The sequence below is a fragment of the Vitis riparia genome, chromosome 3, assembly GCF_004353265.1.
Source record: "Vitis riparia cultivar Riparia Gloire de Montpellier isolate 1030 chromosome 3, EGFV_Vit.rip_1.0, whole genome shotgun sequence".
In the NCBI taxonomy this organism is placed as follows: Eukaryota; Viridiplantae; Streptophyta; class Magnoliopsida; order Vitales; family Vitaceae; genus Vitis; species Vitis riparia.
Genome location: NC_048433.1, coordinates 9,088,087 through 9,113,516, shown reverse-complemented (window position 1 = coordinate 9,113,516; position 25,430 = coordinate 9,088,087). Strand labels below are relative to the sequence as shown.

General features: G+C 34.6%; 1 protein-coding gene and 1 long non-coding RNA gene across 14 annotated transcripts in view; one reads left to right on the top strand and one right to left on the bottom strand.

The window, feature by feature from the left end:
- The first annotated feature begins 1,001 nt into the window (after positions 1–1,001).
- Positions 1,002–25,430, top strand: part of LOC117909375 — a 38,864-nt gene continuing 14,435 nt past the window's right edge. Inside the window, exons 1-6 of one of the 10 annotated variants that reach the window (XR_004650357.1) lie at positions 1,004–1,189; positions 1,319–1,372; positions 13,604–13,676; positions 14,756–14,843; positions 16,069–16,119; positions 16,233–16,269. This is a non-coding gene — a long non-coding RNA (uncharacterized LOC117909375). The other 9 variants (XR_004650352.1, XR_004650350.1, XR_004650351.1 and 6 more) reach the window with 9 other exon arrangements.
- LOC117909352 (MADS-box transcription factor 23-like) overlaps positions 15,378–25,430 on the bottom strand; it is a 39,802-nt gene continuing 29,749 nt past the window's right edge. For 2 of the 4 annotated variants that reach the window (XM_034823365.1, XM_034823374.1), the window contains exons 4-9: positions 19,574–19,635; positions 16,336–16,435; positions 16,185–16,226; positions 16,017–16,100; positions 15,740–15,921; positions 15,378–15,634 (exon numbers count right to left, since the gene is read on the bottom strand). In XM_034823365.1, the coding sequence (XP_034679256.1) occupies positions 15,619–15,634; positions 15,740–15,921; positions 16,017–16,100; positions 16,185–16,226; positions 16,336–16,435; positions 19,574–19,635 (486 nt within the window). In that variant the 3' untranslated portion in view covers positions 15,378–15,618. Of the gene's footprint in view, positions 15,635–15,707; positions 15,922–16,016; positions 16,101–16,184; positions 16,227–16,335; positions 16,436–19,573; positions 19,636–25,430 lie in introns of all 4 variants that reach the window. The other 2 variants (XM_034823388.1, XM_034823382.1) reach the window with 2 other exon arrangements.

The following is a 25,430-nucleotide window of genomic DNA, read 5'->3' as shown; positions in this document are numbered from 1 at the left end:
ACAACGAGAGAGAAGATCATAAAGAACGATCAAACCGAGATGATTGGTGCTTTTTAAATAAAGAAAGAATTGAAGCGTGGGAACATCGCTTATGTCGCAATCTTAGTTGAGAATAGGATAGATCAATCATTAGAAGTGCGGGATGAAGTGATCCAAATTTTGAAAGAATTTAAAGACGTGATGCTTGTGGAAATAAGTGAAAAAAAAGAAGAAATATTATTTAATCAAATGAAATATTTGAAAAAAAATGTTAAAATATATTTTATTTCACATGACATTAATTATTATATTTCAATATAATGATTGAAATATTTTTATTAGGATATTTTTATACAGATTTATTTTTATATTTTGTTTTTTGAGTTACTTTTTAGTTTAAAGTTGATTTTAATATAATAATACTTGAAATATATGATTTTGTTTCACAATTATTTTTTAAAATAGTTCTAAAAATCAGTTTTTAAAAACAATTTAAAGATATTTTGTAAAATAAATATTTAATAAAAAATATGAAATATTTTTAACCTATTCTTTATATTTTTTTAAAAATTTTATATGTAAAGTTTTATTTTTAAAAATTCTTTATAATTATTTTTTAAAACGACTCATAGAAAATAAGTTAAACAATCGGGTGAGAAGATTTTTTTTTTTTTTTTGAAGAATGTAAAATTGTTTTTTGTTTACGGGTTTTTTTTTTTTTTTTTTTTTTTTTGAGACAATTTTGGAAAACAGCGGTAAAATTAGCCTTATAATTTTTGGAAATTTATTTTTTTATAATATCTATGGACTGAAGTACCCTTTATTCTTCCCCAAAGTGACATGAGTACCCCTGATTAGCTGGTAACAACCGGTCAAACAAAGAGGAGGCAGAATAATGAAATACTAGGCAGGCAATCCTCTTTTCTGGATTATTCTAGACCCCACACACATGCGGTTGTACATCAGTACATGAATGTTCATCCAGATATTTTCTTCTCTCTCTTCAGATATTTTCTTCTCTCACTTCTTTTGTGCCCATTTGTGTCTCTCTCAGAATCAAACCCGCTGTCTCCGCTGTTGATTTCTTCATTTGAAATGATGCTTCTCCTCGTTTATGCCTCCACACTTTTCTGGGTCTCAGTCTCTGTTCATTTTCTTCGTCCTCCATCCCATGGACTGGCTTTTCATGGCCGTTCTTCATAGCTCTATGGTCTGAATACAAGTGCATTTGCCAGTTCATGCACTCGCATTCATCTTTTTCAATTTCCATTTCTCTGTGATTTTCTTTCCTTTTGACTGTTCGTATTCTAATGCATTGTCTGTTGTTATTTCTGTACAGACTGATCTTGGTTGCCACAACCAGAAGCCATCGCTCCCAAATAAAGGTGAAGAGGTGAAGAATCTCTATTCTTTTTTTCTTTTTGTTCAACCGTTGTTTTGATTTGTATTCGTTACATTATATTGTTTTGTTCGATGGGTTTTCTTTTCTATTTTCGTTTTGAAATTTATTTTTGGTTTGATCATGAGTTGGTCTTGTTTTCTCAACTTTAATTGCCGGTTTCACTTTTCCTTCTTTCTGGGCATATCCCTTTTTCTTTTGCCCTCATCCCTTCTTCTTTTTGTTTCCTTCTGGGGAATCCCTGACCCTCCATTCATTTGGATTCTAAGTTTCTTAAGCTAATGTCTCGTATATAATGCGAGCAAATGTCATCGAAGTACTTGTATGATTTGTCCTCCTTCAGAATTTTGAATTCTTGTAGGGCAAAACCAGATTACAGAAGGTTATAATTTTAATAGACAAAAGCTATGCTTGATTTAGTAATGTTGTGGATTCCTTCATATTGTTCTTAAGATAGGGAACGATTTGGGGAAAAATGTTCATTGACTTCAGTTAATTTGTTTCTCAATGAACTTTCCCTAGAATATAATTATTTCTTGGAACACATTAAACCTATGTGATTGTTTTTGTACATTCAAAGGTGTGGAAATCAACAGAAGGTAATGGATTTGCAATAACCCCATTTAGAAATTTAGTTGATTGATTTCATATTTAATTCTAAACCTTTGCTTAACAGATATTGTGAACTGAACCTACCGGTAAAACTAAGGACTACTCATAGGTCATGATCAGATATATGCCAAAACACTTGGTTCAGTTATTTGTCTACAGCTGATTATAATGACTATGGGGATTTAATGAGTTTCAGTTTGCCTTTAGAATCCAACAACTATCATAGATTTATTTTACTTTGTGTTCTTTCGATTACCCTCTTGGATGAAAAGCTGATTTACAATCAGCATGTGTTAGCGTGTGTAGTTGTTTCTCATGTTGCTCACTTGGTCATATCTATTGTGAGTGGTATCATACAGTAGAACGAGAATTTTTTTATGCAATTAGTAGGCATGTTAGAAATACCATATGAAAATATTGAATGCTAATAAATAATGATCCTGTGTGTGGAAAGCTGAGTAGCAAAGATGTTTAATCATATGAAACAAAAATTATCAACCAGATCAGATAAATTTATCAAGCAGTAATGTTTTATTCCATTGATTCCAACAAAACTTATGATCACCAGTTGGCCAACTTTTTCAAGTCTTTGATATAAAGAAGCAATGTAAGTACAGTTTCTTACCTGTAGTTTGGATCTGTTAGGCTGTAGATGTAGGTGTGAAATGATAATGTAAATTGTAGGCCTGTCAAGTTCATCAGGCTCCACTTTTTCTGAACTAGCAATATTTATATCAAATTCACATCACAAGTTAGAATCTTTGGATATTTGTATTTACATAGTTTAAGCATAGTAACATCATGAGCTATAGGGACAACGTCATTTTTTCTCTTTTGTAAAAATAGGCTTAAAAGCCAAAATGAAATTTCAATCCTAATAGAAGAAAACTGGGGCTGCTGATGATTCTTTTGATCCATAAATCTTTACAAAGTGAATTCTAATGGTTTCTCAAAGAAAAAAGAAATTTGTATTTTTGAATTGTGGAAAGTAGATGGATTAGAAGATAATCATTATTGTTTATCTACTGATATAGTTAAAATGCTATGAAAATTGTTTTGCATGTGATTGTATGATACAGATGTCCTAGGCACATTTAAGTCTTTCAAACGAGTGCATGCCTCTTAGTAAGCTTTCTTTCTTAACATCGTGAGCTATAGGGACGACAATATTTTTTCTCTTGTAAAAAATAGGCTTAATAGCCAAATGAAAATTCAATCCTAATAGAAGAAAACTAAGGCTGCTGATTGATTCTTTTGATCCATAAATCTTTACAAAGTGAATTCTAATGGTTTCTCAAAGAAAAAAGAAATTTGTATTTTTGAATTGTGGAAAGTAGATGGATTAGAAGATAATCATTATTGTTTATCTACTGATATAGTCAAAATGCTATGAAAATTGTTTTGCATGTGATTGTATGATACAGATGTCCTAGGCACATTTAAGTCTTTCAAACGAGTGCATGCCTCTCAATAAGCTTTCTTTCTTAACATCGTGAGCTATAGGGGCGACAATATTTTTTCTCTTGTAAAAAATAGGCTTAAAAACCAAATGAAAATTCAATCCTAATAGAAGAAAACTAAGGCTGCTGATTGATTCTTTTGATCCATAAATCTTTACAAAGTGAATTCTAATGGTTTCTCAAAGAAAAAAGAAATTTGTATTTTTGAATTGTGGAAAGTAGATGGATTAGAAGATAATCATTATTGTTTATTTACTGATATAGTCAAAATGCTATGAAAATTGTTTTGCATGTGAGTGTATGATACAGATGTCCCAGGCAGATTTAAGTCTTTCAAATGAGTGCATGCCTCTCAGTAAGCTTTTTTTCTTTGTTTTTTTTTTTTTTTTTTTTTTTTTTGATAAGCTTTTTTTTCTTTGTTGGGGCAGATAATGCCTCAGTAAGCTTTCTTTCTTTCTTCTTAAGGTGAATAGCGCCTGATATATTATTACACAAAGGCACCAAGGAGTACTTTTAATGTAGTAATATAGGGGAGAGAAATAGAAGTAGAAGAGTGTTTAATATCATTGAGCCTATATATGGATAAACTATTCTATCTTTAGTAGAAAGCTAATTCTAATAATAATATAAAGAATCTTAATTGCGATAAAATTCTATCACTAAATGATAATATCCCTAAAATAAATAACAAAATAAAAAAAATCATCATTCCCATATTTAATGCTTAAGATAAGTGTGTTATTTAATTTCTTTATTCCATCATTTTCCTAGGTTAAAAAGGGCCTGACTCCAGTGAGTTGTGCTGCAAATATTGGTCTAAAAAATTAGGATCACGGTCATGGAACTCCTCGTTAGTAGTCCAAGTATCATCAGTAGATGGACGATCTTTTCATCAAACAAAGAAGCATTAAAAACCACCAGATGGGAAAGTAATATACTTATTCACCAATACATCCACAATCACATTAATTGGTGGTAGTGAAGTGAGAGCACGAGAGGCTGGAATGGAGGATTGTTCCATAGAAATGGAAGAAGGCAAACTGGAGGTTTGAATATGCCTTAGTAAGGAAATAAATCTACTACATTGAAGATTGTACTTATATTTATATATGATGGAAAATCAAGCAAATATGCATTAGATCTAGACTTTTAAATGATAGAGAATGGGTCAAGTGAGTGGGTACGAAGTTTCTTGTTGGAAATTTTAGGTTAACACTGAATACTTATGATGTACATTAACAACTAGTTTATAATTCACATTACTCAAAGCAATTTTCTATCATAGCTCAACATGAAAGTCACAAATATGGTCAGTAAAGACTTGAGCAGAATCACAAGAATGGTAATCAATAGGCAACAGAACAAGATCAATGGATGGGTGAAGTGGAAGGCCATTAATTACTTTAAAAGGAATTTTTTCTTGTGGATTGATTAACCGAATTAATCTAATAAGCAACTTAGCTATGGGTAAAGACATGTTCAAAAATCAACGTTGGCCATAATTTAGTACTTGTCTTTTAATCATGAAAATTCCATGCGGCAAAACATCCAAAGATTGACCTTGACGGTAGTTTAGCACTTATAGTTTAGTGGTGAGAATATTGCATTGCAAAACACATCCAAGACTCAACCTTTCTTTGATAGCATTGTATAGGACAGTAGAGAGAAAAAAGAGTACATAATAGAGATAAAAATTGAAGTGAGAAATTCTAAATAATTATAAATATTTATGGGAAAAAACTGAAGAAAATCTTATTCACTTCTTTTTCGATAGAATACAATAATTGACTTTTATATTAAAGGCTATACAAGCTATACTTTAGGCATATTATAAGAATAGGAAACTACCCTAAATCAAATCCCTATAAATTAGGGATTTAACTACCCATAATCTTTTTTATCAGAAAATACAAAATCAAACTCCTAAAATAGGAAAACCTTGCTTTCCCACAATATTAGTAATAAAATGTCTAAAGTTTTTAATATCACTGAGCCTATATGTTGATAGACAATTCTACTCTAGTGGGGAACTAATTCTAATAATGATATGAACAATCCTAATTCTTATAAAACTCTACCATTAAATAATAATAACCCTAAATAAACAATAAATAAGACATTAGAACTTTCTATATTTATGCATATCATATGTACGTGTTTTAACTTTGTTATTATCTATCAACTTTGTTTTTGTGCTAGCTTGTGCCAAATGAGAGTGGATATATTTGTTGGGAAGATCTTGAATATCTCACATCATTGTTAATTAAGAAATATGGTTTTGAGTAAAACAAGAATATTTAAGCATATCTTTTGGTTGACATATGAAATGGAATTCTGAAAATTGGTTAGAATGATGGAAAATGAAATTTGCTGCTAGGATTGATCCAACTTGATCATTTTTCTTTTTTCGATCAATCATTCACTAGGGGAGGGAGAGAGAGAGAGAGATTGAAGAAGATATTGTCCCATGCAATCAATTATGATAAGGTGGATGAAGTGGGGAGGTGTTTCTTGAGTGTTAAATTCTTTCTAGATACCTGCATAGTCAAAGGAAAAACTTTTGAAAATGGTTATGGTATAATGCAGTGCAGTAAAAAAGAATGTGCAGTGCTGAAATGAGGAAGTTGAGATGTATGATATGAATACTATTTTTATGCCAAGCAAGTAATTTTCCTTTGGGTAGTCCAAGTTATTTGTGATACAATATCATTCTTCTTTCCTTTTTCTTTTTTATTTTTGGTTTGACTGAGGGATCTTTAGCAAGCAAAAGTAAATGATAATATTTGTTTCTAAGATAAATTTACATTCCTTACTTGTAGAACTATTACTTTAGAGGATGCTATTCCTTTTCTTAGGGAAATGTTTTAGCAAGGTTATGCTTATACAATCATATTCTATTCACCACTAGATTTGGTGTCATTAGTTCCTCATCTGATATTGTTTCTCATTTACAAAAACAATGGTCGGGTTGGATGACTTGGAGCTCATGCTTATGTGTGCATAGGACCTATCAAACAAAAAAAAAAAATGTTTATATGTGCATAGGATCAGTAAATCATCACCTGTTGCTTTGATGGACCCAATTTAGTTCTATTACTTATCATAGGGATATTAAGATGTTACAGTTGAGAGTTTCTTAAACATACAATGTGAAAGCCAAACTTTGGAGGATTGGAAGGTGACAAGGAGTTTTTAGTTGGTAGGTTTGCTCATGCAATTGGGAAGGGCACTATGATACTCCAATGAAATGTAGCATTAAAGACTAAGTTGCTTTTACTGTTTAGAGCTTTGACTGATCAATCCAAGGATGTTTGAGTGGATTTCTAGCTGTTACTAAACTGAATGTGTAAATGGGATAGAGTTCTGTTCATCGACTCTTTGTTTTAATGATATGTCAAGTGTGTATAGTGGCGTGCCGGTTGAAATTGAATTTATGTTTCTGTATAAACTTGTCAAATTTGTCTTTTGAGAGTTAAAACATGGAAACCATGGTCAAAATTAGTTAAGTAATATTGTTTGTACTAAAATGGAAGTTAACCTGCTTAAGTTCTTTGAAGCTTGTAATTGTTTAATCTGAACACGCTTTGAGTTGGGCCAGGTTTGACTTGTGGTGATTGAACTATTCAGAGCAAAGCCAAGTGTGGTTAATTATGTGTCCAAACATCTTGACCAACCGATATTATTCCTGCATGAGGTCAGACCCCCTGATGCAAATTTTGATGCATGTTCATGGCCTGGTAAGAGATCATATAGATTTTCTCTGCATAAGTTCCCATCTCCAAGTTTCTGGCATGTTTTGATCAAGAAGCAGGTTAAATCTTTCTCTCTCCTTGACTCTCCGATTGTGTTGGTCATGGAAAGTTAGACATGCTGTGATACTTGATTGCTTTATCTCTTTTGACATATTAATGCCTTTGAAAGGCAATGATAATATGCTAATCTCATAAGTATTGGTTTTAAAGTTGTTTTAACCTTCAATTCTAGCATTGCCTTTTCCCCTTGTTTTAGAATTTGTGTTCGTGAGGTATTAGAATGGCTTCATAACCTTCTCTGACATCACGAGTGCAAGTAGAATGGGCAAGAAGGATAGAGAAAACGTGAAGGTTTCATCTCCCTACTGGTGGTAATGGGGAATGTTCCCATGATACCCAAAAAAAAATAAAAAAATTGACTGTCCATTGCCCATGATTTCAGTTGTTGAAGAAAAAAAAAATTCTAGCTTCATATATTATAGATGGTTTATGAAAGTGTTTGTTGCTGTTATCTTTTTGTCTTTTTAGGTCTCTTATGGGAAGTTTGTTAATGTTCTCATGGACTCCAGTTAGTCTATGTAGAAGTGTCCATGGTTAGAAGAAAAGTACTATTTGTTGGTTTGACTAGCCTGTACGTGATAAAATAAGCCCAAAAGTGGTTGGAATCAGTCACGATTTTTTTTTTTTTTTTTTTTTTTGCAGAAGTCGTAGCAATACCATCTTGGATCTGGTCCAATAAAAAGCCAAGATCTGATGATCTGGTATGAGGAAATAAATGCTGTAATGCAATGAAGAATTGGCCAACTGGTCAAAGAAATTGTGACTTGGCCCTTTGATGTAAAATGGAGATATGTGATGTAAGTGGAGAGAGAATCATTTGCTATCAAGATCAAAAAATGATAAAAATTTTAAAACTTTGGATGGAGTAGTTAATTAGTTAACACTTCAATTGGACAAAATGATGGATTTCTCAGTTCAGCAGAAAGGCAGTGATCATGTGGTAAAATATGTTAGCTTATTAGGTGGTAGGCCTCCATGTGAAGGGCTGGAAGAGCAGAGAAGAGGTGCCTTGTGAATAGTTAAGATAAAGAAGCATAGCCTTAGCTATATAGTTTTGGCAGAAATGAGTGTTCATGTATCCTACTCCTTGAAAGTAAGGCTATTTTTCAATTTTTAAGGAGGTGGGATAAACTAAATGAATTCCTTTTTGCTCCCCTGCCTTTTGAAGCCTTACAAATGGATGATTATAAATGGGATGGGTCGAACACAAGCTAATATTCTTATCTCCTTTGCACTGATGCTCTGATTGATTTTTTTTAATTTATTGTTTAAAGTTTAACCAGAGACATGCATGTGGGGTTTGTCTTTGGTGCTACTAAGACAAAAGACTTTGTAAAATTTAGCAGAAATTCAGGGACTCTAGTAGTATATTTATGCTATTATTATAAATTATTGTTCATGCTGCTGCAGTGGTAGAGTTCACACTGCTTTAGCAGTGATTAAGCCTTTTCATTTTATTTTTCCATATTAGACTTTGTTGTTAGTTTATAATTGATAATCAGGTTATTTTTATTTCGATGCTTAGGATTTAAGTATTTTAGGGTTTTTTCTTGGTGCAAAAATGCTGTAGGAGTATACCTTTTGTCAAATTATTTAGAGGCCATATTTTAGGGATTTTTTTTTCTCTATCTAATGCCATATATTTCGTTAGATTATTTAGAGGCCATCAGCTTTCCTCTCGTGGCCTGTACCCCTTTTCTTTTTTAGATTTTCCTTTTGGCTTCTTGTGCCCTGTTGCACCAAAATCACTCATGACCACACTTAGAAGAGTAACTCTTGTATCCTTAATTGCTGATACCTCTACCTTATCATGATTATGTTTGTTTGTTACCTTTTCATGTCTTCCCACAGATTAATATTACCTTTCTGTGTTTCAGATCCTTCAACATTTATTATTTCTTAATGGAATTGGATTTCATTTACAGTTTGATAAGCAACATTAAACGAAAGAGTCAAACAACTATATATTCACTAGCGCTCTTATTAAATATTTTGTATCCTTAGTCTAAGAGTACATTGACAGAATCCATCTCAAAGACTTGTTAAGTGGCCATGGTACAACTGAGCAAAGGATTTAGTTGCAAGGATATTGGAGAATCTTGTTTGTGGTTACAGTTTACTAAAGTAGTATGGAGTTAGTTGCCAGGGCTGAGGAGATGGAACTTCCTAGTGGTTTTGTTGAGTTTAGTAATTGTTTAGGGATGCCAATAGCGGGCTTTGAGAGGGAAATTTGTGCTCTAATCAGAAAAATGGAGTCAAGAAAAGTGTGGGGGATAAGGATGTCAGGGGGTAAGAAAAGGTGTTCTTCCCATTTTCGGGAAATCCAAAAGTCGAGAGTGCTCAGTTAGTTATAATAGCTCTCCTTTCACTGCTAGGGGAAAGGGGAGTGGGCTGGGGTTAGAGGGAAGAGGGTGCTTCTGGTTGTAGGGTTCTCTTGTTGGTTCTGTTTTTTCTGTTTAGTTAGGGCAGCTTGTTGTGAGGGTGGTGGGTATTTCTCCTCTTTTCCTTCTTTGGCTTGCTTTTGGGCCTAATTTGTATACTCCATGTGTACTTTTTTGTGCTGTTTTGCAAGCACTTTAATATATCTTTGCTTACCTATCAAAAGAAAAAAAAAAGAAAAAAGAATACTAAAGTAATATGTGATAGATATATACCTAACTTTTGTTTTATCATATAACCACATTGATAAATCATCTATGATTAATAAGAGTCAGTCAAAAACCAATATATATAATAAAATATTATCTTCTTGTGATGTATGAGGGTTGTTCAAGGTAATAACAATTTACGACAGTAACAAACATCATTTGCTTCCATTTATATTATGAACTCTTTTCAGATATGATGTTTTGATTAGAGTATTCAAAACTTTCAATATCCTAAACCAAGTTAACAAATTTTGATATATGGCATTGGTGGAATGCAAATGGATGAAGTAATTTTTTTGGATAGGAATCAAAATCTGATTATGATATAAAAAAAATATATAAGAAAGGATAAGAGATCCTTCTACCAAAACAAAGGAGCAAAATGGAAGCCTAAAATAGTACCTTTTAGCAATTATAAACATCACAACCCATACACCTAGACAACATCAACACCCAATAGACTCATGGGGGAAAAGGTTCCTACAAACCCATTGCAGGACAAGTCTCTTTACTGGGTCGGTCTACACTTCATTTATAGCTATTCCACACTAGTGCAAATAAGTAATGATGGGCCAGTAATGTATATTAAGTTGATTTGGGCTAAAGGATTAACATTTGACCTCATGACCAACCTTCTTTTCGTTAGCATGAGGACTTTGTAAATTGAAGGAAATAAACATCTAGTGAGGTGACTCTAGTATCATGTTAAGCCACCATATTGATCCAAAAGCTTAAGCTATTAACTATTAGGGGACAACCAATGTGTATTAAGCTGGTTTAGACTAAACCTTTAACAACTAGGTAGAAAACCCCTTACTAAGTAACTAGGTAGAAGGCACTTTGCTAAATAAAATGTTAAGTTAATCACCTAGCTTATTTCTAGAATATTAGGCTAAGTTGGGCAGCTCATCTCCTTACTACGTTCATATGAAGCTTAGCTGGATGTGCAACCCCTTAGTATCCCCTATGAATTATGGAAAATTCTCATATGGAGTGAGGGGGATCAAGAGCTAGCCTAGTAGACAAGCCTAGGGCTTGAAATTTGGGTAGGCCCAAGTTAGTTTTTTAGCCACTAGATCAAGATTATTTCACTTCCATCGCCTATTGGGTTTTGCAAAGAGCAAGGCTTTAACAATTCCCTCCTTGGTCTCTAAAATGGACCTCAATACCTGTCTAATTGGGATTTAAAAGAGTTCCCATCAGTGTTAAGATTGATTGACCTAGATATGAATGAGTCCAAAAGGCGTTTATAATGACATTGTTCTAATAAGAAAGGTTAACCAATCTCTGCTCTAGCTTGATAGTTCTAATGATAACATAGAGATCTGCAAAGAAGTTAGATGAGGAATACTTGTTGCAGTAGAAGCCCTTGATTCCATTTATTTTGTTGTGTAATAACATAATGATAAATAAATCTATATATGGAGTGACATGAGTTTTTAACATAGTTGAGTTAACCATTCATACCGTGTAAGAGAGAATTAATCAATAACATACCATAGGGAACATTATAGAGCAAAACAGAAAAGAGATGCAAAAACCAATTACTGAAACAATGGTGTGTTTCCCAGCTCATGTATCTATACCATGAACTAGAGCCTTGAAATATCCCATGTTTTTTTTTTTATTCCATGCACAATCTGCTATCTCTTCCCCACACCATTTCCTGGTATGGCCTCTACAAGCTCATCTCTATTTCACAATCTTTTTTGCCTCATGACCTAGAAAATTTATATTGGCATTCTTAATACATTTCCTTATCCAATACTAAAACTTGTTTCCACAAGGAAATACCAAGATAGAAAATATTCTATACTATTATCCTCTATTAAAAGGAATTACAAGCCAATAGGAATTTGGGATTCTTTCCAACAGGAGTATGCTAGAGGTCATCAAGAAGTTTCCTATCCCTCAAATATCCTAAAATTTTATCTGAAGCCAAATACTTAGAGTGGCTAGCATAGTCTGCATGAAGCAATCCACTTCCAGATTAATGTTGATTGGTGCTTACCTGTCTAACCGATGGGAAAATTTCAATTATGGTTATAAGAAAGGCCATGCTTTATGGTGCTAAAAGCTAGGAAATCAGGACATGTATCCATCAATGATTGCAACAGAATAAAGATGTTGAGATGGATGAATATAGCTGAGCAACAGGAATAAAAAACATATTAAGAGTAGAATAAACCTCATTTGGGCGAGGATTTCTCATTCCCTTCTCATTTAGTTACTTTAGTCTGTTTTCCAAAGTATCATCTAGGTCCTTGTAATGAACAACGGGAATAAAAAACATATTAAGAGTAGAATAAACCTCATTTGGGTGAGGATTTCTCATTCTCTTCTCATTTAGTTACTTAGTCTGTTTTCCAAAGTATCATCTAGGTCCCTTATAATGAACCATTGGACCATTCACTTTATATTGGTTAACATAGTCAAATTTCTATTGCATAGAGTTATTGTATTCTTGTTGTATGGTAGTGGTATTGGCGATACAATGATGCCAGTGAATATGCTATATTTGAGGTCTGAAAGGAAATCAAGGTGTTCTGACTTTGCTTTGTCTTCCTTTTTTTTTCTTTATCTTTTTCCTTAATTTTTTAATTTTCAATTTTTAATTTTAGCTTGTGCTTCAATCTTAATCAAGACTCAGTAGGAAACGACATCTCTCTGTATAGAAGCAACATCTCAGTATAGAATGTTCGTATTAGTTAAAATATTTGAGGAATAAAATATTGATGTCAGTGGTCATACAGTCTTGAGTACAGAGATAGGATTCAGATTGAGACAAATGATATGAATCATAGAAAAACATGGAAACTTAGGGTGAAGATTTGTGAAATATTTTATTTACTCACAAATAAGGAGTTAATTGATGGAGATACCTGTGTATCTTATCAACAGATTTTGATACCAAGGTTGCTGCTTAGATCTCTAATCAGTTATGGGAGATCTTGTCATTTGAGCATTTTCCTTATTCTTCGTTTAGCCTAAGTTGCCTTCCTTATAGCTGATGTGATTGTTTTTTCCATTTGGGAATATATTTTTATGCTTATTCCAGATTGTGTTTGTGCATTTGTGGAGATAAATATATTATGATGCTTAAGCAGTTGTTTATTTTTAATTACATTTTATTATTTTTTTTACTTTGCCAATAAGGGGAGGGGGGGTTGTGGGGTTACAAACATGAGTTGCTCAGGATATGGTCACCCTCTTTCTTTCGATGTAATCTGATTTAAAATACTAGTTTTTAAGTGCATTATACATTGACAACGACTTCAACCTTTTGGTAATGATACTCGAGTTATTGGTTCTTCAGCAAATTGGACCTTAATTCAAGTTTTTGTTGAAGCAACTTCCTGAGTTATTGGTTCAGCATAGCTAGACCTTCAAACAATGTTTCATTGAAGGAACTTAAATGTCTTAAATATTTGGTACTGATATTACAGCATTTAATTTCTTACTGATGTTACAGCACAACCTTCTTATGTAGCTCTCTCTTTCTCTCCAGTTTATACTTAGGATGTGGAAAATGATATCTAGAGTCTGGAAAAGTAGGTTTCGATTCGTGCTTAACCCTTCAAAACCAAAATAATTCCGATGAATGCTTTCCTGAGTTGATTTTTTTATTTTTATTTTTTAAATTTAATCAATTAATTAATTAATTTATTCATTTTTTTGTGTGTATGACAGCAGTGATATCCCATGACTCCATGTGCATGCCATGATGTTTTGAATCCTAGGTCTCCTCTCCTTTTCCCCTCTAAAGGTATGCTTTTATCACCAAAACAAGGATGGTGAAGGGCCTTCAAGGTTTTTTGATCAGATTATTTTTCATTTATAACTTATTCCATTTTCGACTTCCTAGACAATCTAGGAAGTCAAGTTCCATTTTTGTAATCCATTTTGCATTCTTAATATTCTAATGTTGATGCAATCAAATTCAATTGTAATTGAACTTATATTTTATTTTCTGAAAATACTATTGAACATCTTTTTGAGTTGTACAGACCAGTGGTTGTATCATCTGGCTGGTGAAAGTCTTACATATTTCTCCTCTTATAATATGTTTGAGATCATCCCCTAATTATGAAAAGAATTTGAAAATTACATTACCTTCAGAATACAGGCTCTGGGTAATGTCTTGTTACCAAACAGACTTCTGAGATATTCCTGCAAACGACAACATGTTGAACATGTAAAATAATATGGTTGAGTGAATGTTTATGCATTCATTGGTTTTTCTGTAAATAGCATTTATCTCCTCTTGAAGTTTCTGCCTTGTTTTCTTTTTGCTGCCTTTCTGAATCTACAAAAAGAAACCATCAGCTCACTTTAATTACCAGAAGTACTAAAAGCTCCCTTTATTTCACGTCTAATGGTTGATAATAAAAATAATTGATGTTCAATTCGTCTTTCGTTTTTTCATAGACAAAGCCAAGAAGAGAATAATGAATCCTCTTTTTTACTACGGCACCATGTCTAATCAACATATTCAGAATCTACTTAATGTTTGATATGCTGCAACCTTTTTTGAGTCTTGGGGCCTAGCTTAAGTGGCAAGGGGTTGAGGTACATGGTGATGGAGGAGATTCTGGGTTGAATTCCGTGTCACAGAAAAAAAAAAAATTACCTTTGTAGAATAACTTTTACCGTCATCTCCCCACCCCCCGGCCTTTTTTTTTTTTCTTTTTTTTTTCTTCCTTTCATTTTTCCTTTTTCTTTTTCTTTTTTCTTTTTGGATGAGATTGCAATAGTTAGATGCAGTCCCCATTATTTTTATTTTGGTTGTGAACACGTGTGTGTTTGAATTTCACCCTTATTGCTTGAGATTCCATACTCTTACAGGTTCGAAATAAGGATACATCAATCGGAAGCTAGGCTTGCTCACTAGTAAGAGATCCTACAGTGTTTGATCCTGACTGGTTAAATAAATGTAAGTTTAACCATTATCTCTAGCTATCCATCTTCATATTGTTTCCAGAAGTTTCATCCTCTAGTGTGAAATCTTCCTGATATGATAACTTTCTAGGGTTGGTTTTCCCCTTAGAAGATTCCTTCTGAAGGAAATTTTCCAATAGAAGAACTTCCTTAATAATTTATTTTTTGAGTTAATGAAACCAGTGCCTATGTGAGTGGGTGATGTCTCTGCCATCATGGTTGTGTACCCTCAATCATTTGTGTTACTAAATTTATCAGTCAATGAATTTGTTCACATCATTATCAATAAAGCAGGATGAAATTAGAAACTATATTTTCTCACTTCTACTTGAATCCTATTAAGGGTGTTTCCCATAAATTACTTTGAAAAAAGGTGTTCTCCGTAAATTGGAATAATATGCTAATGATTAAATTTTATGTGTGACAAGTGATTGTGTCTAGATTCTTATCAAACGAGTTTAGTGCACAAATTAGAGGCAGCAGAATATTTCTTGTCATGATAAATTTTGTGGACAACGAGAATAACACCTGGGACATGCAATACTTTTGTATTATCACATACATTTACATGAATAGCTAGTTTGGATTATCATTCACATCAATTCTAAAGTTGGTTTCATAGATCATGTCATACCAAATCTTCAAGCGGACTGTATTTTATATAGTAGCCCATGTACAAACTCCTACTGTTAGAATCATGGTTTTGTAGCTGTCTGGGCTCTTGTTTATTGGAATTCAATCAACATCCCTTCAGTTGGTAGTGCTCTTTGTTAACGAAGTTGTAGTCTGCAGCAAATGGGTGTATTGATAGGATTAATATCAGAATAAAATTCTGTAACCCTAGTAAATTGTAACTTACTTCTTTACAAGGATGCTGAAGAGAAAAGTTACCCTAGTTCCATTGCTTTCTCTGGTGTTTCATTGTTATGAGGCTGGCTTAACTGGAGATTGATAGGCACGTGTAAGTCAAATCCATTGCTGAAACCATGTGAGACCTGGGAACTTCTGTTTGATTCATTCAAATTTATGGCTCGATATACCTGGGATTCATTTATATTCCTTGCTCCATGAATCTGAGAGCCATATTACCATATAGACTTTAGGGGATACCTAATGTTTTGTAAGCGATTTTCAAGTTACTTTAGATATGTAAAAGCTAAAGAAATACCTTCTTTTGCAATTCCATATTTTCTTGACGGATGAGGTCAACCTTCTTGTAGAGATCTATATTCTCTTGATGAATGAGGCTCCCCTACAATAAATTAAAAAATGTAAGTATAAGTGCCAATTTAATATTTACAACAAAACTGAAACAGGTATCCAATTTTTGATAGACCTTTTGGTTTAATTCTCTTATTTCATCAGTTAAAATTTTTTCCTGCAGAAAACAATAAATGTATTAAAGATGCTGTATCTTGAGGGTATGAATTGTTATATTAAAGACTAAGAGTTGCAGGCATTTGGTGGTGTTGCTAAGATTTTCAAACCTTCTTCATTCGGACTCCCTTCAAACTCATTTCCAATTGGTTTTCCAGATTCTGTAGGTCTTTGATGCCTAAACCAGAAAGCTCTTCTCCCAGCAATTGCCTGCATTTATGACAGTCTAAATGTAGGTGTACTATCCATGTTTTTATGCATGTATCCTTAAAACTTTATATCAGGTTATCTTATATTGTGATAGATGGGGTACCATTCCTTCATTGCTTTATCATGTTTGTACTGCATATTCCTATAGAAGAAAATACATTGACCAGGACATTATTGGTATACTTTAAAAGTGAAGCTATGATGACTGGATAATTTTTGAAGGTCAAAATTGAATTATTTTACTTCATCAATTTTCAACCCCTTGCCTCCACTGCCTTTTGTATAGTTACTAAATGGGGTGAATACTAGAAGTTGGAATTTTAAAAATTTTGTGGCTAATGAATTCTTTTGGTTTTAGATTGCTTCTATGCCTAAAATTTTCATGAATCATGCTTTAAACACTCATTGAAATAGGTACATGCTTGTCATTAAGACAAACACACATGCAATTGAATTGATATATGTTGTAACATATCTTTTTTATCATCCTATCTGTTATTTATTTTCCTTTTTTTCTTCTTCATTGTATTTCAATACTCCATAGAAGCTAATTTTTTTAGTTTGATTATGCTTGCTTAACAATATTTTCGTGCAATATTGAGAACTTGTGGGTAGCACTAATGAAGGCTTTTGGAAAGCATTAACTGAGATTCTTAGTTTATCTATCTGCACTTGTAATGCATCATTTATAATATGGTTCAGGTGAAGATATTGGTAGAAAAATAAAGACTAAAGAGTTTTGATGATGGGTTTTTAGTAAGAAAGAAAGTAAGCCATGAGAATTGTGAATTGTCAAAGTATGAGGCAAGGTTTGAGTAGCCTAAGAGGAGAGAGGGATTGGAGAGAGTTGGAGGATCAAAGTTCTAAGAGGAGAGTTTACATATTCTTGGAGAACCACATGATGGGCTCAAGAGCTCTTTCAAAACAGAAAAAGTCAATCCCTTCAAAGCAAAGCCTTTGAGGTCTTTGTATGAAGCTTAAGGGGGACAAGCCATTTTTGAGAGGAAAGTGCCAACTGATAGGAGGCTTGTAAAGTCCAAGGCTTAGGATTTCCTTGACTCAGGATGTGGAATTGATGACATGTGCCTTTTGGATCTGGTTAATCTCCCTCTCGATCAATTTGAAATGAGTCCAATACATGCTCTGTGTATCTTGTCTAAACATACCTCCAGCACTATTCATCAATCCAAATCCTTGAATAAATCATAAATATATACTGATGGGATGGATAGACTAAACACATGTAGGAGTGATGCAGTGCCAAAGTGATAGCCACATCATTGCCGAGCAGAAACTAAGATGACCTAGTTATTCAATTATATTTATATGCATGATAAGTTTTATTTAAAGTATCAGGAACTCAATTTTGACCAAATATAAAGCATCGAATATGTGGACAAACTAATCATCTTGATAATGTACTACGTATGCTCTCTTTAACCTTTTATCTTCAATTGAAGTTAATGTGGTCCACAGTAGCTGATGGCTACTTTATCCAAGGTTGATGTTGAGCTAAATTTCATTAAGGCTATTTTGGACACACCCTGTAATATGTTTCTATCATGGATTTGCTCATTTTCTTGCAGAAAACCCATATGATGACAAAATTTGTTTTTGATAATTAATGTTTCTTTATGAAAAAATAGGTGGCTTACTCCAATCAAGAATAGGTTATGGCACATTTGATGTGGGCGTGAATGCACTTGCAAGAATGCAACTTGTCCATATGAGTTTTCTACATATAGATATGACAAAGATACTGAAGTCTGTCTGCATTGACAGCTGCATTCAAGACTCTATGCTATCCCCTCTTTTTCTTTTTCCCATTTTATGGCCAAAAGATGTGGAAAGTATGGTGGACTAGTGGCTTCTGTTAGTGATTTTTATCATTGTGGTGAAACAAAAGAACTAAAACAGTCCTACAAGAGCCTTTACTAGATGGCAAAGGAAATTCTTCATGGATAACTTACATATGCAAGTTTGAACAAATTGAAAGGTTCCAATAAACAATCAATGGCAAGACCTAAATATATAGCATCCTTTATGTGAAAGTCTCATCTTGGTCCCTATGCTCTCTTAACCTTTTATCTTTAGTCAAGTTAATTGATTATGTACTCCATACTCAAGGGCTACTTTGCACCTTCATCCAGGTTTGATTTTGAACCAAGTTTCATAACAAAGGTCATTTTAGACACAACACTTGATAAGTTTTTAGCTACTGGTTTACTCCATAAATTCAAGAACTCGAGTCTAGGACATCTTGGGTTCCACTTGGAAGTAATGTGGCTGCTGTATTGGCATTGCATCATACTCTTAGAGTGGAAGAAAACCTTTTTATGAATTTGTGTCAAACCCTTGTAATATTCTGATAAATCTTAAATGTTAAAGGTAGAATCATCTGGAGGTGAATAGGCTAATTCAGTAATATTCTTGATAGCTATTTGAAGTGTTATTAGTCACAAAGGAGTTTGTATCTAAAATTGAGTGGAAGAGGCCCACCTCATGTAGGAGATAACTTCTATTCCTTGACATCTTATGTGCTGGCATTCACATAATATGGGTATCCAATACTGACAAAGGTCTATCTAAGGAGTTGGTAACCATGCTGAGTGAAGAGACTTACAGATAATGTGCTTGTGGAGGTGCAAGATATGAGGTATCATATGAATGGAGGGTCATTTGATTTACATGGCATTGGATCAATGACTATGTGGCAACAGGTTATAGGCTGTTAATAAGTAACCTAATGTGTTGCATTGGAGCATGTGGAACTAGTGAACAAGTCCACATAGGGAGTGTGAAATTGGACAATAACAGAGAATGCGAATTAAAGTTGTGTGGAAAAAAAAAAGATTGTGATTGGGTGGATGATATGGCCTTAGAGCAGAATGGATTATGAAAAGAGTATTGTGCCAAACGATTGGAATAAGTTGTGTTAAGTCATGTATGTGAGTTTAGTTGAATATGCTTTAGGCTTTTAGTCATTAAAATATGTTTCTATTCAACATGTTAAGGACTTTTACTAAGCATAAACATGGAGAGTCACTGTTTTCTTGATCATGCATCCCTTCATTTTACAACTGTTGGGCCAATCTAAGTAATGTTTTATATCCATTATAAATAGAAACACAATTTTACCTGTGGGTGTCTTGCAAGTATTGTAGTTGCTGCCTCAAGCTTGCTGCCTCCCTTTGCCAAAGCTAATGTACAAAAATCAAATTTAAATTTATCCAATATAATGTAGGGTACATGGGACCAATATATTCAATTGAAGGAATAGCTCCTAATAACTGATATTTTCTAGTAATGGCTTATGGATAAAACATTAAGTCCAAAATCGGGAAAGAAAAATTCATGATTTATGGAAATTTGGTGGTCAGTGATAGGAAAGGAAAGGAAATACAGAATCTTATAAACTTGAAGTAAGTTTCATTCAACTAAATATCATTTTTATCTTTTCTCATTATGACGTTTTTACTAAAGAATTGTAAACTGCTTTTCATGAAAATTTCTATTCATGCACTGCAATTTTGTTATCAGATTCGGCAATTAGCAAGTAGCTCTAGGAACAAATGATTGTAATCATTTTCATGGTTGCAAACCCATATATAATCCGTGTAAGTTTCTTAGCTAAGCTTGTGAGTTCTGAATTAATGCAAAAATCATTCAGAAGGATAAATTTGAAACCTTTGTTTGACACACTGGATTGTCACTGTAACTCCTATATAAGTTCTTGTGGAAATATGAGATTATGATTTGTAATTAAGTGCCAAGATTAGAAGGATTGTGTTAGGATACTTTCTATTTTTATGGATGAGAGAATCTCTCCTTGTGTTATGATACTTTCTATTTTTATGGATGAGAGAATCTCTCCTAATTAGTTATTGTTTCCTTAGTGATAGTGATTGTGCATATTATATGGCTTAGATTAGGAATCCCACTTGTATATATATAGGTCACTTTGTATTCAGTTTTGACACAGAAAAAAGAAGAATATTTTCTTCATGGTATCAGAGCATTCAGATCTGAACCACGTATAAAAAAAAAAAAAAAAAAAAAATCATCTTTTTCCATGGAGAGCAGAACGGAAGGATCAAACTCGGAGGTGACGTCCAGACTTGAAGCAGTTCACTCCGGCAGTGCCAGCACCACAGACGACATCATTCTTCCCATAACAGGTCATAAACTCAATGGGCAGAATTTTATTCAATGGGCTCAGTCTGTTCGGATCTTCATCTGCGGGAAAGGTAAGGAAGAATACCTTACGGGAGCCATTGTTCAGTCGAAGGAAGATGATCCAGGATACCGAACCTGGAAGTTGGAAAATAGTATGGTGATGTCTTGGTTAATTAACTCTATGACCAATGACATAGGAGAAAACTTCATGTATTATGGCACAGCAAAGGAGATATGGGATGCAGCTAGAGAGACTTACTCCAACATCGATAATACCTCGGCGATTTTCGAAATCAAGAGTATTCTCCAGGATCTTCGACAAGGAGATTCAACTGTTACCGAATATTTTAATATCCTTACACGGTATTGGCAACAACTCGATATTTATGAAGAATTGGTTTGGAAGTGTCCCGAAGATGGACTCCTATACAAGAAGGTCATTGAAAAGGAACACATCTACAAATTTTTACTTGGCCTTAATAAGAATTTAGATGAGGTACGTGGAAGAGTTCTAAGTATTAAGCCATTACCTAGTGTTAGGGAAGTTTTTTCTGAAATTCGCAGAGGAAAGCAGACAAAAAGTGATGTTGGGAACCCAAAATTCCTCCAAAAATCTTGAGAACTCAGCCCTAGTTGCACGAGGAACCCAATCCAACAACAACCACCACCAAACGAAGAAGAATCATCCATGGTGCGACCATTGTAGAAAACCTGGACACATGAAAGAGACTTGCTGGCATCTACATGGTAAACCTGCTGATTGGAAACCTTCTCGGCCACAGCAAAACAGAGAAGGTCGGGGTTACACCACTACAGCCGAAGAAGACACATCTGACACTAGCTCAAATCCTGGACTGTTTAGCAAAGAGCAATTGGAGGTACTACAGAAAATGTTCCAACAGACTCTTCAATCAACTGGAACAACTATTGGTACCGCATCTGTAGCCCAGAAAGGTATTTTTTCCCATGCCCTAAATGTTAGACAGGAAAATCACACTACATGGATAGTGGACTCAGGAGCTTTAGATCACATGACTGGGAATCTCATGGTTTTTCATGAATATACTCCTTGCCATAACAATTCCTCTGTTCGAATTGCCGATGGAACCCTTTCTAGGTTCAGTGTTACTAAATTCCAAGGATATTACTCTTCACTCCGTGCTCTATGTTCCGAAATTGGATTGCAACCTATTGTCTATAAGTAGACTAACACAGGATCTTAATTGTGTTACTAAATTCCTTCCTCACATGTGTGAATTTCAGGCCTTGAACTCTGGGAAGAGGATTGGCAATGCTGAGGTGCGTGCTGGACTTTATCTTCTGAGAGCTGAGGAAATTCGAAGGCTACCAATGAAGACTGCTTGTGTAGTTTCCAACCCTAGTACCAAGACGAATAGTGTTGTTATGTTATGGCACTACCGATTAGGTCACCCAAAATTTTCCTATCTTGAAAAACTATATCCATCATTATTCAATAAAAATTCCAAAAATTTTCAATGCGAAATATGTCAATTGTCCAAACATACTCGCAACTCCTATTCCATTCAACCATACAAACCATCTCATCCTTTTTCCTTGATTCACAGTGATGTTTGGGGGGCCTCTAGAATCAACAACATTACAGGTTCTAGATGGTTTGTCACCTTTGTTGATGACCACACTCGAGTGACTTGGGTATTCCTTATGAAGAAGAAATCAGAAGTGAGGGAAATATTTGAAAACTTCAACAACATGGTTCAGACGCAGTTTCAGGCAAAAATTCAAGTCCTTCGGACAGATAATGCTCGAGAATACTATCACAACTCTCTTGGGTCATATCTTCTGGAGAATGGCATTGTACATCAAAGCTCGTGCATTGATACTCCACAGCAAAATGGAGTTGCAGAAAGGAAAAATAGACATTTGATGGAGGTTGCACGATCCCTCATGATAGCTTCAAACGTGCCTAAACAATTATGGGGTGAAGCTGTATTCACAGCAACCTACTTGATTAACCGAATGCCTTCTAGGATTCTTCAATTTAAAACCCCGTGTCAAATCCTCCTCGCTGCATATCCATCTGCTCGAATAATCTCGTCTATCCCAATCAAAGTCTTTGGTTGTACTGCTTTCGTTCACATCCATAAGTCCCTACGTAGTAAACTTGATCCGACAGCCACTAAATGCATCTTTCTCGGGTACTCACCAAACCAAAAAGGATACAAGTGCTACTCTCCAACAACCAAGAAATTCTACACTTCCATGGATGTCACTTTCTTCGAAAATCAACCATTCTACCCCAAAATTGCAATTCAGGGGGAGAACTGGTCCACAGATGAATTCCAATTCTGGGAAACCGAAATCAGCACTACTTCTCCTTTGAGTTCATCACTGCCTCCTCAAACAGATACTACTCTTTCTGTCCCCGAAAACAATTCCTTGGATGCCCCTTCTGTCATACCTGAGTCAACTACACAAGACAGTAAAGAGGTAATAGTTTATTCTAGAAAAAATTTAAAGGAAAAGCCCGAGAAACCTCCTCAAAAGGAGCCCGAGGACAGCACTTCACCTGAGCAGAACCAAGAATTGGACCAGGATCCAAGCAACCCAAACTCACAATCAGGTAACACAATTTATGATCTAAATTCCAATAATGACCTTGATGATCTTGATCAACCCATTGCTTTAAGGAAAGGTGTAAGATCCTGCACTCAGCATCCAATCAGTAATCATGTGTCCTATGGAAAGCTTTCACAGAATTTCCAAGCGTTCATCACTTCTCTTGAAGATGATCGTATCCCATCCAACATCCAAGAAGCACTTCAGCAACCTGAATGGAAGACTGCTGTTCAGGAAGAAATACAAGCATTGGAGAAAAATGGGACATGGGAAATCTCAGAATTACTAGAGGGTAAGAGGCCTGTTGGATGTAAGTGGATATTTACCGTGAAGCACAATCCAGATGGAAGTATAAACAGGTTCAAGTCTCGACTAGTAGCTAAAGGATTTACTCAATCCTATGACATTGATTATGAAGAGACATTTGCACCAGTAGCAAAGCTCAACTCCATCAGAGTGTTATTGTCAGTTGCAGTAAATTTGGACTGGAATCTGCACCAACTTGATGTCAAAAATGCATTTCTCAACGGAGAACTAGAAGAGGAAGTCTACATGAAGATTCCACCTAGTATGGAAACTCCAGAAAATTCAGGAAAAGTGTGTAAACTGAGAAAGTCCCTATACGGTCTAAAACAGTCACCTAGGGCCTGGTTTGATCGACTGACTAGAGTTGTGAAAAAACATGGGTTCATCCAATGTCAAGTAGATCACACACTGTTTATGAAGCACTCTAAGGAAGGTGAAATGACTTTGTTCATTGTCTATGTTGATGATATTATAATTATCGGAGACGATGAAGAAGGGATAGGGAATCTCAAGAAGCTGCTAGCAAGAGAATTTGAAATCAAAGATCTTGGACAACTCAGATACTTTCTTGGCATGGAAATTGGTAGAACTAAGGAGGGAATTGTGGTCACGCAAAGGAAGTATGTCCTTGATCTACTTCAGGAGACTGGAATGCTAGGTTGTAAGCCAGTGGACACGCCTATGGATCCTATTGGTAAGATTGATAAAGATAATGACAGTCATCCAACTGACAAAGACAAGTACTAGAGGTTAGTAGGAAAGTTGATCTACTCAACTCACACAAGGCCCGATATTGGTTTCGCTGTGAGCATGGTAAGCCGCTACATGAACAATCCCACTGAAAGACACATGAAAGCCGTATACAGAATTTTATAGTACCTTAAAAAGAGCCCGGGTAGAGGACTCTACTTGAAGAAAACCTCAAGTAGGGAAGTTGAGGTATTCACAGATGCTGATTGGGCAGGATCCTTGACAGATCGGAGGTCAACTACTGGGTATTGTTCCTATGTGTGGGGAAACTTGGTGACTTGGAGAAGCAAGAAGCAGTCCGTAGTGGCGAAAAGCAGTGCAGAGGCAGAATTCAGGGCAATGGCTCATGGGATATGTGAAGGAATGTGGCTCCAAAGAATACTCAAGGAACTTGGAATTATATCAAACTCCACTATGACAGTTTTGTGTGATAACAAGGCTACCATAAGTATTGCAAAGAATCCAGTTCAACACGACAGAACCAAGCACGTGGAGATAGACCGTCACTTCATCAAGGAGAAACTTGAAGGGGGAACAATCAGAATTATGTATATTCCTTCAAGTCGTCAAACAACAGACATTCTGACAAAGGCACTTCCAAAGGCCACCTACGAAAACATGAAAAGCAAGTTGGGAATGCTAGACATCTACTACCCAACTTGAGGGGGAGTGTGGAAATATGGGATTATGATTTGTAATTAAGTGCCAAGATTAGAAGGATTGTGTTAGGATACTTTCTATTTTTATGGATGAGAGAATCTCTCCTTGTGTTAGGATACTTTCTATTTTTATGGATGAGAGAATCTCTCCTAATTAGTTATTGTTTCCTTAGAGATAGTGATTGTGCATATTATATGGCTTAGATTAGGAATCCCACTTGTATATATATAGGTCACTTGGTATTCGGTTTTGACACAGAAAAAAGAAGAATATTTTCTTTAGTTCTGGTATTTGTGTGATGGCCTTTGTACATACAAAGAGGAAATTCACTTGGAATCTTGATACTTCTCACCCATAAATATCTATCTAGTCTTTTATTTGTCTTTGGTTGGTGTATCTATTCAACTCTCAGATATTTTCTGATCATTAGTTCCTTGCAAGAGTGTTGGATAGCTTTTATCTATCAACAAATATCTGAACTATTCTTTGAATTGAAGATAATTTA